The following is a 13,591-nucleotide window of genomic DNA, read 5'->3' on the forward strand; positions in this document are numbered from 1 at the left end:
GTGCATCTAAAGAGCCCTCAAGCCCTCTACGCCAAATGGGCATCTCTTTAAAGAATCGCGGTGGTCACAGACCATATTTTCCAAACGGAACATCAAGGCCAGGTGGGGCAGCACAAGCCTGCAATCTCCTCACTCTAGAGGCAGAGGCAGGAGGATCGCCACACATTTAAGGCCAGCCTGAATTCCAAAGCACCCCACATTTGACATGCTCCATCCACAGAAATATCACACGTGCAGATGACAGACCCTGTGCCAGATGTCTGGTTTGCCATCTAACGCCATCAAATCAACAATCCAGCTCTCCTACGCCTCACTCTTTTCCTCTAAGCTAAACTGAAACATTTACTTCCACCAAATTGATGGCAGAGAAATAATTGCTCCCCATTTAGTTGATAGAGCCTCTAAGCGACCAGACAGGATGACCTACTTGAGTTCCCGGTCTGTCCCCTGCTGAACTCCCAGGCCATTACTGGTCGTCATTTCCTGCCACCTAGTGTCCCTCTGATAAGTGCAAAAATGAAGAGGTGTGTCATTTCATTGGCTCAAAGACATACCAGGGGCTGGAGAGATGGCTCAGCGGTTAAGAGCACAGACTGCTCTTCCAGAGGTCCTGAGTTCAATTCCCAGCAATCACGTGGTGACTCACAACCATCTGTAATGGAATCAGATGCCCTCTTCTGGTGTGTCTGAAGATGCTACAGTGCACTCATATACATAAATAAATAAATCTTTAATTAAAAAAAAAAGATGCCAAGCAAGCCAGTGAGGAAGGAGGTTATCTTATCTCTTTTGCAACCCCTGTATATTTGTGGTTCAAGGTCTTATTAGTTACTAAAGGGGCTGCCCATGGAGAGAGGGGGGAGGGGCATGCAGTAAAGTCAAAAGTGCTTTCAGAGCTCTAAGGAGTCATTCACAGGTGGGGGGAGGGGAAAGCGGCACACAAGAACGGGACAAAACCAATAATTGTTCTAGATGACATTGTCTGCTCTCAAGGTCAATGTGTGCAGATCTCACGGGGCCAGCTGCAGGAGATAGGAATCCCAGGTTTCATCTGTCCATGGGGACTGGGCCTGTCAGATCTGACTTCCAGAGAGCTGGGGAAAGGTTTCCCAAGTGCATGAAGGGTGGATTTTATTGTGTGTGCTCAGCACGTTAAGAGCATACAGAAATGATCCCCAGGTTGTTTGGGAAAGGATTATTTAGCTGATAGGAGCAGCCTGCATTTTTTTTTTTTTTTTTTTTTTTTTTTTTTTTTTGCTGGTGGTGTTAATACGGAATCAGAAGAATAGAAACCAGAAAAACTGTACACCGCCCCCTGGGGGTCACCTTGTGTATGGGGGAAGGAAACACTGAGAACCAGGGGTTCCTCTTTTGCCTGAGCGATTTTCCTAAACACACACTGAGCAGCAACAGTTGAAGAATTTTTACAAGGTCACGTGATACCCGAGATCTGAACTCAGAATGGTCACTTCCTGGCTTTTCCTCCTTTTCTGATCCTGGAAGAGCGCTATTGGTTTTAAACTAGGGGGGCCAAAATGCATTGTAACAACTATGTCTCGGAGGAAGGATGCGACTTGAGTATCCCTGTTCCCTTCTTTTCCCCAGGGCCACTCCTCTCATCCTGAGATCGACACTATTCAGTCCCTCAACCCTGCCCCAAAGAAAGTAAAGACAAGAGGGCCTCCCCACCCCTGTCACCACTAGGACCTGACAACCCCTACCCCAATCTTCATAAAACCCAGAGTCCACACGTCTCACAGAGATAGATGCCCGTGGGAGACACCCTGATTCACAAGCAATTCTGGGCTGCTTTTACCTGCTGGTTCCCTTTCCCTGTCAAAACTCACCACACACACACACACACACACACACACACACACACACACACACACAACTTCTGGATTTATGCTTTCCCCAGATGAACACGCAAACAGATCATCCACAGCATGGTCGCATCAGGGCCCACAGAGAAAGCTAATCAGGGTTTGCTGTCTGATTTTTCATGTTCTAGAAACCACCCCGGGGCACTGTCTGTCTCTGATTCCCTATCTCTCTGTCTCTGTTTCTCTGTGTGTGTGTGTGTGTGTGTGTTCGCGTACGCGCGCGCGGCGTGGTGAGAGGGAAGGGAAGGGAGGCTACGGGATTGATTATGACTTATTAAAGTATTGGAACACCGACTGAATCATCACAGTCAAAAAATAAATAGCTGCAACTTGATGCGACACATCTCCCACTTCTTGCAAGTCCTTCTTTGCTCCCGCAGAGCACCACAGAGCGTAGGCGGAACGGTTGGGCTGGGGCTGGGTCAGACCAGCAAGCCGTGACTGACAGACTAAATTAAAGCTTAGAGAGACTGCGTGGCCCCGGGGCCTCCAGTTGGGAGACCCGTGGAGCCCCCCGGAGCCTGCTGGCTGCGGGAACTGAAGACAGGTGAGACACACACACACACACACACACACACACACACCTGCAGGCGACTGCATAGAGACCCGCTTGCTGTTTTCATCCCCCCCCCCCCTTATTTTCTCTGCCCTTAGCCTAGCTCTGCAACCTGTGCCCTGTTCCTGGGACTGGTCCGTGGTAGGCACGGCTTTGCAAACTTGAGAACACCTCTTAAAGGTCCTGGAGCTAGTCTAGGTCACCCCAGTCGCCGCACCAGCTGCTTGGAATTTGTTGGGTACAACCGGACCGAGTCTCTGAAATCGGAGAGAAAGCCACACACGTCCTCATCGGGAGGAGTTGTGGGGACACTAACATCGCTTTACCATCCACCAGCATGCAGGTCGGCTGGCTTATCCTCACTGGGCGCCCTCGGTCACCCGCAGGTTTCTCTACTCTGCTCACCGGGTCCTACAGGACTCGGCAGGCGGAGCCAAGCTGACGTGACGTCATGGGTGGGGGCGTGGGGAAGTGTGCCCAGGGGCTGCCACCCGCCCGGGCCAATGCTAGCGGCGCAGCCACCGGCGCGCTCGCGAGGCCACCGGCGCCTGGAGCACCAGTGCGCGGCTGGGCGTCGATGATCTGCAGGCCAGGGTAGCTCTCTCGGGACCCAGGCAAGCTCTCTCAGACCCCAGAAGGGCCCGCACGAGCAAGCCAAGGAAGCTAGGAGCCCGGGAGCCACCGCCGAGCGCCAAACATTCCCTAAGCCTGCTGCGCTCCCGGGCGCCCGGCTGGGTAAAGGGCAGCTTTTGGGAACGACAGAACGCAGAGAAGCGAGTGCTCGTGGAAAAGCAAGGTGAGGGGTGCGCGTGTGCGTATGCGTGTGTCACAGAGAGATGGGGGGAGGGAAAGGCACACTTTAGGCACCTGCATGGGGATAGACCGCCGATCCCAGCGACCTGCATGTTGGTCTCGGCGCGCAAATTCCCTGCTTTTGTGCCTTTGGAGTTGACAGGTGGATGAACGGTGCATATCCTGGTGTCTGGGGTGGAAAGGTAGTGTGTTCCGGGACGGATTTGTTCTCAAAGCCAATGCTCAAGTAGGATGGCGCGTGCCCTGCGAGCCCGAGTGTCCAGGTGGTAGATGTGATGGGGACAACTTGTTTCCTAGCCACCCGCGAAACAGCTCTGGTCCAAGGAAAGCGAGATCGATCAGCTAAAGGAAAAGGGACATGCTAAGTGCCCCTACAGGGTTCACATGCTGAGACCTAAGTTAGGGAAGGACAGGTGATAAGAACGTCTCCGAAAGAGAAGGAAACAGATTTTTCCGGGCTTTTTATCCCGCGATGGGGAGGCGGCCCAGATTCGCGGTCAATTACCCCCCCCACACACACACACACACTGCCCTCCCCGCCCACCGCCCTCCCCGCCCACCGCCCCAGAATCTGTCTAGGTTGAAAAGAATCAATTGGTCAGGACCTCAAGCAACCGTCAGCGCTCCTAGCTGTCCCTGGCACCCTTTGCGTTTCGAAGCTGGACATACAGGCACCTTAGTCCACTCTCCCTTAATCTTCCTAGAAACGGTGGAGACCCTTTAGGGACCACTTGGTTTCTAGGGTCAGCGAGTCATGGCCCCAAATATTTTCCTCACACTAACTCTGTCGTTCTGAGGCTCGCTTATCCACTTCCGCCCCAATGGCGAGGGGCACTCTAGCGCTGTGGTGGACCACACAGGGCTGCTGCTGTCTAATCTAGTAGCGGCTCAAGTTCCAAGCTCAGGTTCTTGGAGGTGTGTGTGTGTGTGTGTGTAAGCGTCTGGCAGGCAGGCTTGGGGGTGGGGAGGTCTTGAGGGCTCACAACAGAAAGATGTTTGAAAGAAACTAAAGCTGGGATAGATCTTTAACCCACCTCACATTCTCTGGCTGTGGGAAGAGAGAAGGGATTCCTGACTGGAAATTCTTCTTTCCGTCAGTGCCAGGACTCTCTCAGGGGAAGCCACCCACCAAACCACAGGCCAGTATTTAACAGCCATGACACTGGAAAAAAAAAAAAAAACCAAAGCAGAGAATCCAACTTCCCAGTGCATTCAATTTAACCACAATTCAACAAGTATCGGCTGGTGGCATTTGGAATTCACTTTCGATGAGACAATCGGAAAAGGAAAAGAAGCCACTTGGAGGTCTTGGGCTTGTCATATAGAACTCCTAGGTTCTATGCTCATGTCTGGGACTTGGCATTCCCAGCATATGACCCCCATCCACCTTCCAAGACTTTCCTCCCCAAAGTGTGTGTCAGCCAATTTCAGGGGGAAAAAAGTGACACCCCCTCCACCCCTGCCATTCATTCTGGTTCTGCACAAAGGGCACAGTTTGGGCTGAAGAGTCACACTGGGCCTTGTACCACCTCTGTCTTCCTCTTTCCCCTCCTCTTCCTTCTCCCCCCCTTCCTCCACTCCACCTCCTTTTGGCTCTAGACAGGGATTCCACAGCCCAGGGATCTTCAGTCCCAGTCAAACACTGAAGTACCCTCTCATGGTCCATAGGTGGCACAAGCTAATGGTTCCTGTGAGGTCCCACTGTGGGCAGCTTGAACAGGATTCTGGGTCTATAGAATTAAGTCACTGACAAGATGGGAAAGGGGGGGGTGTGGAAATAATCTGAGTTAATCTGAGGACACTAAAAACAGTTTCTTTACAGCTTCTGGTTGGAATGGCCGCCTGCTTCTGCTTGCTTACCCAGTGCAAACACAATGCCGCCGTGGGTCCCCAATAATACAAATGCAAAAACCCCAGACCTCACTGTGGCAAGCATGTGAGAATGAATCAGAGGCCGAGGTGGGCAAGACTCCCATCTGCCTGTTGCTTGCTCCATCTTTAACTTCCCTTGCAGCCTCTACCAGCGTTAGGCAATCACTTGGAGGAGCCCTCTGCCTAGAAGAAACGTGACAGGCGCAGGATCTAGAGATGCTGGACATCTCAGCCCTTGACCAGCTCTCTCTCCTCTTCCTGGATGGACGTCCTGCCCTAAGTTCCTCACTCTTCATACTCACAAGACCCAGCCCCCACCTTCCTGAGAACCCCCCAGGGAAGGGCTGTGTCCTAACATCCTTTGTTCAAAGGCTTATTTCCTTGCATTTCACACACTATGTGACTTGACACCCTTCTCCCCCATTGAAGTATTAGCTGCTACAGGCCCCCAGCACAGTGACACACACACACACACACACAGAGAGAGAGAGAGAGAGAGAGAGAGAGAGAGAGAGAGAGAGAGAGAGACCTTTTATAACTGTGGTAAATTGTTTAATTATGGGTTGATCTGGTGCTTTACATCTTAGGCCAAGCCAACAGAAGTCTCATTATTTTCTCAGCATGGAGGTCACTCCAGTCAGTGGCTTCAAACTAAGGCCCAAGTACCAGCCACCAGTTTCCATCCACTGAGCATCAGCTGGAACGTGGTGACAATCACAAAAGACTTTGGGCCAGGTGGCTCATGCCCAAGTGCCCACTCTACCAAGGACTTTGACTCTCTAAGCCTCAGTTCCCACTGAGGGAAAACAGAATCCTCACCTCCCAGGGAAGGGGACAGTGGGTGTGAATGGACTCCATCCGTCTTTTTGAAAGCATCTTTTGACATTCATGAAGAGCCTGCATCCCTCACCTGGTTTCCCTATTTTGTTTTTGTTTGCTTGTTTGTTTTTGCCCTAAATCAGAGAACTGTAGGCAAGCAACCTTTAGGAAGGGGTTTTCCAAGCAGAGGTGGAGTGGGGGATGGAGAACATTGAGCATTAGAAAATAGAACCGAGAGGAGGAGAAGAGGAAGAAGAGGATGAGGAGGAGAAGGAGAAGAGGAGGAAGAGGAGGAGGAAAAGGCCTAAAGCCTCATTTTTTTTTAAAAATGACAGAAAGCCAGACTCTTTTAATATTGAAAACTATAGCTCGATTCACTGTGTGGGCAGGCTTCAATAAATTCGACATAATGCAACAGTAGAGATGGGGGGGGGGACATTTATGAGGCTCTGATTATGAGCCTGCACAAGGTTCAGCATTTGCACATGCTTTCTCCTGTTTAACCTTCATGACACCCCTGTGTTAACAAAGGAAGGTTACAGCAGTTAAGGGCTGGGCATGAGGTCACGTGGGGCTCAACTGTGGAGCCAAAGTTTGTTCTCCCTTTAAATTCATGGATTTTCCCATCTCTGGGGGGATGGGGGGATCTCTGATTGAAAGCTCTGCCAAGCAGACATCAAGCCAGCATAGAGTACTTCTTGGGGACCCTGAATGCTGCTGTCATATTCCTCCAGGGTCAGATGCTGAAGCCCTCTAAGATCTGTCTTTTTACAGTCTGGACCAGTCAGTTCCTTAGGGGTCAAAGTCTATGTGTTTGAAGTCATAGCTGGCCACCCCATATGTGTCATCTAGGATGATGGTTAAACTCAAACCCTTCCCCCACCATTTGAAAATGGTCTGCAAGCCGACAGGCGGGCTGGCAGCTCGAAAAATAAAATAAAAATAAAAACTTGCTTTTCAATTGAAAATGCAGAGAAGGATGGGGAACTGGGGGTGACCACCAGAAAGTCCAAGATGCCAGGAAAGCAAGAGTCTCCCAGGACCCCAAAGAGATGACATTGGATGAAATACCCCACAAAGGGGAGGGAGAACCTGTAGAGCCCATATCCAGAGGTTAGGCATGGCCCCCAGTTGAGGGATAGGGCCACCCACCCATCTCCAAAATTTTAACCCAGAATTGTTCCTGTCTAAAGGAAATACAGGGATAAAGAGTAGAGAGCAGAGACTGAAGGAAAGGCCATCCAGAGACTGCCCCACCTGGGGATCCATCCCATATATAGTCACCAAACTCAGTCGCTATTGCTGAAGCCAAGAAGTGCTTGCTAACAGGAGCCTGATACAGCTGTCTCCTGAAAGGCTCTGCCAGACCCTGACCAATACAGATGCAGATGCTCGCAACCAACCATCGGACTGAGAAGGGTCCCCAGTGGAGAAATTAGGGGAAGGACTGAAGGAGCCGAAGGGGTCTTATCTTGCATCAATGGGAGGGGAGGCCCTTGGTCCTGTGAAGGCTCAATGCCCCCATGAAGAGGAATGCTAGGGCGGTGAGGCAGGAGTGGGTGAGTGGGTGGGTTAGCACCCTCATAGAAGACATGGTAAGGGGGGATGGGATAAGGGGTTGCAGAGGGGAAACTAGGAAAGGGGATAACATTTGGAATGTAAATAAATAAAATATCCAATTTTAAAAAAGAAAAGAAAATGCATAGAATCTGAAGAAGGGATTGTGGCTGGAGTCTGTAACCCCACACAGCAGAGGCCCAGACATGGGAAGAACTGTGCATGCAAAGTCAGCTAAGGCTACATAGTGAACTCCAGGCTAGCTCGGCTCAAAAAGAGGTGTGGGGGTGAGGAAAATGGAGAGAGAGAGGGAAATGGTTCAGTCAGTAAAGTGCCTGACTTACGAGCAAGGAGACCTGAGTTCAACCTCTAGAACCACATAAAACTGCCGGGAAATGTGATGCGGGTATCTGGAACCACAGCGGTGGGGAGGCAGACACAGGTGGGTCTCCGCAGCTCGACGAACAGCTAGCCCAAGCTACGTGGTAAAAAATCCTGACTCAAAAATGGGTGTCGTACAGAACCTATGTAACAACAGTTAGAAGTGGTGTGTGGCCTACACACACACATACACACTCACTCGCACACACGCAGCAGCAGCACACATGAATACACAAAAGACAGAGAGTGGGGGGAGGGGTAGAATGACTAAGAAGATGAACAAGGAATAGCCAGGGACTGACAGTTACTTTTTCTGCCTCTTTTTCCAGATGTCACTTTAGACACTTGGCCCCCAGAGCCCACTGAGGTGAGAGGAAGATCTCTGGGCTGCTTGCTTCTAGACTGACTGAAAGGCAGCCATGGAGATGACCCCTGAGCACTTCAACGGGAGCCAAGTATGGATACCCTCTCCATTTGACCTCAACGGCTCACTGGGGCCAAGCAATGGCTCCAACCAGACAGAGCCATACTACGACATGACAAGCAACGCGGTCCTCACGTTCATCTACTTCGTGGTGTGCGTCATTGGGCTGTGCGGCAACACGCTCGTCATTTATGTCATCCTCCGCTACGCCAAGATGAAAACCATCACCAACATTTACATCCTCAACCTGGCCATTGCGGATGAACTCTTCATGTTAGGGCTGCCCTTCTTGGCCATGCAGGTGGCGCTGGTCCACTGGCCTTTTGGGAAGGCCATCTGCCGGGTGGTCATGACTGTAGACGGTATTAATCAGTTCACCAGCATCTTCTGCTTGACGGTCATGAGCATCGACCGTTACCTGGCTGTAGTGCACCCCATTAAGTCAGCCAAATGGAGGCGACCCCGGACAGCCAAGATGATCAATGTGGCCGTGTGGGGTGTGTCTCTGCTCGTCATTTTGCCCATCATGATCTATGCTGGCCTCCGGAGCAACCAGTGGGGCAGAAGCAGCTGTACCATCAACTGGCCAGGCGAATCTGGGGCGTGGTACACAGGTTTCATCATCTACGCCTTCATCCTGGGGTTCCTGGTACCCCTCACCATCATTTGTCTCTGCTACCTGTTCATCATCATCAAGGTGAAGTCCTCTGGAATCCGTGTGGGGTCATCCAAGAGGAAAAAATCAGAGAAAAAGGTGACCCGAATGGTGTCCATAGTGGTGGCTGTCTTCATCTTCTGCTGGCTCCCTTTCTACATCTTCAACGTCTCGTCCGTGTCTGTGGCCATCAGTCCCACCCCTGCCCTGAAGGGCATGTTTGACTTTGTGGTGATCCTCACCTACGCCAACAGCTGTGCCAATCCCATCCTGTACGCCTTCTTGTCCGACAACTTCAAGAAGAGCTTCCAGAATGTTCTTTGCTTGGTCAAGGTGAGTGGTACAGAGGATGGGGAGCGGAGCGACAGTAAGCAGGACAAGTCCCGGCTGAATGAGACCACGGAGACCCAGAGGACCCTCCTCAATGGAGACCTCCAAACCAGTATCTGAACAGCCCAGGAACGCAACACGCCTCCTGGCAGTGCGCTTCCCACTCACCCGCTTCCGCTTCCGCTTCCTGCCTCCCCTACCCATCATGCCCGGCTTCTAGAGCAGAGCAGTGTTTCCACACGAGCCCCGTTCAGAGAACAGGATCTGAGTCTGGCTTGTCCGAAAGTATACCCCTCTGATCACGTCTCCCCTAAAGCGAACGTTTTCGTGCAGGCATGCAATTCAAAATCTGGAGAAGAGGACATCACTGCCTGGGTGTGACCTGGTGGAAAGAAGCCCCACCCCTCCCCCCACCCCCACCCCCACCCCACCCCCGCAGACACCGGAAAAAAAAACAAAACTAAATCAAAGTCCCGTGTGTATGTGTGCTTATACGCTATGTAATCTTGTGATCTGATATTTACATTTGTATATCCCCACCCCCACCCCAGTCTCTGCGGAGCCAGTACACACGTGTCCCGTGTTTTGTAAACACAAGTAGCTAGTTCGTGTGTGTCTAGTATAGGTGGACATTTATCCCAACGCTGAACCTGAAGAAAAGGACTTGCCGAGTCGGCGTGAATCTAATGTATGCTTCCAGCGTCTCTCTTGCATGGGCCTCTCCCAGACCCAGGAGCATGAGCATTCTATCCATATAATAATATGTTTTTGTAAAAAAACGGAAAAAAAAGTTGAACGTAAGGTAGTATTGTATTCTTTTCCTGGAGGGCCCCTATGATATATACGCTCCCAGCCCCACAGGTGCTGCGTCTGCGCTGGGATGGGCGTTTTCGTCGATTTCAAACAAGCCGAGTCAGAGTGAGGAGAGACAGAATATTCCCTGAGAGTCAGGATGTAAACTTGAGCTTGCCTCTCGGATCCGATCAGTTACTCATTTACCCGAAAGGACTTGAAGGGTTGTGGCCATAGATCATTGTGCTTATCAAGACAAAGCCTGCTTCGAGGTCAGATTATAGTTTTCTCTCTGAAAATTCCTTTCGTTTCAGGAACCATTGGGGAAGGAAGGGGTTGGGAGCCTGAAAGGCAAAAATCAGACTAGGATTCCCAGGGGAAACAATTTTCTCCCAACACCTACCTGTGCCAGTGTGAGCTCTCGTGCGTGCATGTGCTCGTGTGCACACACACACACACACACACACACACACACACAAATAAATAACCACAATGAAAAGGAAAATGAAGTAGAATTATACCTTTAAGGGAAACCAATGAAATCGCTTTCTTCTTAATGAGATGTCTTAAAGAAAGAAAACAGAAATGTAATTCCACAGCCACCCAAAGGTGTTTTGGGTTTTCTTGTTCTTGGGGGCAAGCTGCTGCTGTTTCTTCCTGTCTGTGTATATGCAGTGTATATGCATGTTTGTGCCTGTGTCTGTGTGTGCACGCTCGTGTGTGCTCCTGTGTGGGTGTGTGTGTGCTTGAGGTGGAATGCTATCTCCCTCCAACACAGGTGACCTTTTGATGAGCTCTGGGGATCCAGATTCGGGTCCTCACACTTGGGCAGCAGATGTGCCACCTGAATAAGCCATCTCCTCAGCTCCCGGAAGTATTTCTGGATTTTCATGTATTTATTATTAACAGGGAGGAGGCACGCTTGCCGAGGCACATGTGTGGATGTCAGTGAGCAACTTTATGGGGCTGATCCCTGCCTCCCACCTTTACGTGGGTTGTGGGGACCAAATTCAGGTCACCAGGCTTGCTCAGCGAGCAAGTACCTTCACCCGTAATCATCTCCCCAGATGACAAGTATGGTTTCTAAAGGACTGTATACAAAGCTTTATGAACTTCACGAAAGTGAAGACTCAGGAATGGTGCTTATGAAAGAAACATTAAATTAAGGTCAGCTAAAGGAGTGTAGAGACATGTGCAGGGCACAGGCTAGGAGCCCCACCCTTCACAGGGACGACTGCGTCACCGACTTCCTCAGCTGTCCACACATGAAGTGTCATACAGATACTGTGATGCTTGGATATGCTAATTAGACCATTCATTATTCATTAGATATGCTAATTAAGCCTCCCTCTTTGTGTACATGTGACAAGTAACGTTTCAGCCCTCACCCCCTTGGTTGGTCACAGGAGCAGGTGTGTAGATGCTGCTGCCCACTCTGGGTTCAGTAAACATCACACTTAGCATCCCACACGTAGACTCCAACTGTAGTTTAAAATGTGCTTTCTTCTGGCTCCATAAGCAAGGACTGAGGGGTCAGAACAGCTGACTGCCCTGCCCGTGGCTAGCTTACCTTGGTGGGCTGTGTTAACTCTCCAGCTATGGCAATACCGCCTGGCTCCCCAAAACTACTTACTACTACTTAGAAAGATGTGTTCAGTGGGATTTGTGATAGGCAAATAAATCCACCCTAAAGTAAAAGCAACCATAAACCAAGACTACAAGGAGCGTTGTTGCAAAATAAGACAAGCGTATATAGAGAAATTCCAGACTGTTACCAGAGGCAAAGTTAATTAGTTACCAGTTCAGCTTTGAGCCGGCTTCTTGGTAGCCGTAACAAATAGTCACTGTTTCCTTTTCTTTTTGATACAAATGAGGGGGGAAATTGCAAGGAAGTTCTACAGATTCACCTTTACCATCACCACAATTGGAAATATTGGTCTCTGAAAAAAAAAAAAGCCTCTTTTTTTTCCCCACTTAGGAAATGGATCTAAGAAACCCAGAATGATAGCAATCATTTCAGGAAGACAGGTCTGAGTAATGCTATAGTGTTCCTGTCCCTGTAGCTTGAAAAATTGCCTCCAACAAGGCTTTGATCCTAAGAAGCCACCAATAACTTCAAGATGGATCGTCTAAGCAGTGTCTGGGGGCGCTCAGCGACAGGATGGTCATTTGAAGGAGAAGAAAGAGGACTTTAATACTCATGGTACAAGGCTCAGAGGTGATCTCACAGCTTTGGGAACCTATGTTCAATCCCCAGAATCCACACAAAAAAAGTCAAGTGCAAGACATGTGTTTGTGATTCCAGCGATGGCGAACTGGGAGGCAGAGAGAAATGGATCTCTGGAAGCTCGGTAGGCAACTAGCCAGCCAGGCCAATGAAACCCTGTCTCAAACAAAGAGCAGATGTGCCTAGCATTCAACACTCAAGGCTATCCTCTGATACACCACACACACACACACACACACACACACACACACATGCACACACACATACATACATACATACACATGCACACACACATACACACAGACACATGCACACACACATACATACATACACATGCACACACATACACATGCACACACATACACATGCACACACACATACACACACACACATACACACACATGCACACACACACATACATACATACACATGTACACACACATACACATGCACACACACATACACATGCACACACACATACACATGCACACACACATGCACACACATACATACACATGCACACACATGCACACACACATACATACATACACATGCACACACACATACACACATACACACACATATATACACATACACACACATACATACACATGCACACACACATGCACACACACATACACACACATACCCTGTCAACACATAGCATGCATACACATGAACACACATACAACACATACACAAACACACACGGTTAGTAATTAACTCCATCCAGATAAGCAATCAGGTCCCATGATATAGATATTTATGTTTCATCTGTTAATCCACCTATATTTATAATTTAATTAAAAATTTAAAATATATCATTTTATGTTATACATATGAATGTTTTGTTTTCATGCATGTCTGTGTACCATGTGCATGCCTGGTGCCTTTGGGAGGCAGAAGAGGGCACTGGATTTTCTGAGATGGGAGTCACAGATAATTGTGACATTGTGACTACTAAAAAATGAAACCTGGTCCTTCATAAGAAGTCATGGATCTTAACCACTGTTCCATCTCTGCAGCCCCTGAAGCGTCCAAAGATGACTTGTTCTCTGGATTTCTTTTATCCAAAAGAAAAAAAAATCGTAAATGTTAACACAATTTTAGTTCAAAAAGTCACTCTTAGCTTCATCATAAGGACAGGAGCCGTGGATAAAGGGGAAGTAGGTACAATAAAGTAATACATCAGGGCTGGAAGACTAGCTCGGCAGTCAAAAGCACTTGCTCCTCTGGCAGAGTTTGGTTCCAAGGACCCATGCTGGGCTGCTCCAATTAACCC

The 13,591-nt window shown here is 49.4% G+C and overlaps 1 protein-coding gene across 1 annotated transcript; it reads left to right on the top strand.

Annotated features, from left to right (window-relative positions):
• Positions 1–8,300: 8,300 nt before the first annotated feature.
• On the top strand, positions 8,301–9,671 carry SSTR2 (somatostatin receptor 2; the record flags this gene model as incomplete). The annotated part of the gene is made up of 2 exons (XM_080923859.1): positions 8,301–9,293; positions 9,624–9,671. The coding sequence occupies 2 exons, from the start codon at positions 8,301–8,303 to the stop codon at positions 9,669–9,671; spliced, it is 1,041 nt and encodes a 346-aa protein (XP_080779985.1).
• Between the last annotated feature and the right edge of the window lie 3,920 nt (positions 9,672–13,591).

The sequence above is a fragment of the Micromys minutus genome (genome assembly GCF_963924665.1).
Source record: "Micromys minutus genome assembly, chromosome: 10".
NCBI classification, from domain to species: Eukaryota; Metazoa; Chordata; class Mammalia; order Rodentia; family Muridae; genus Micromys; species Micromys minutus.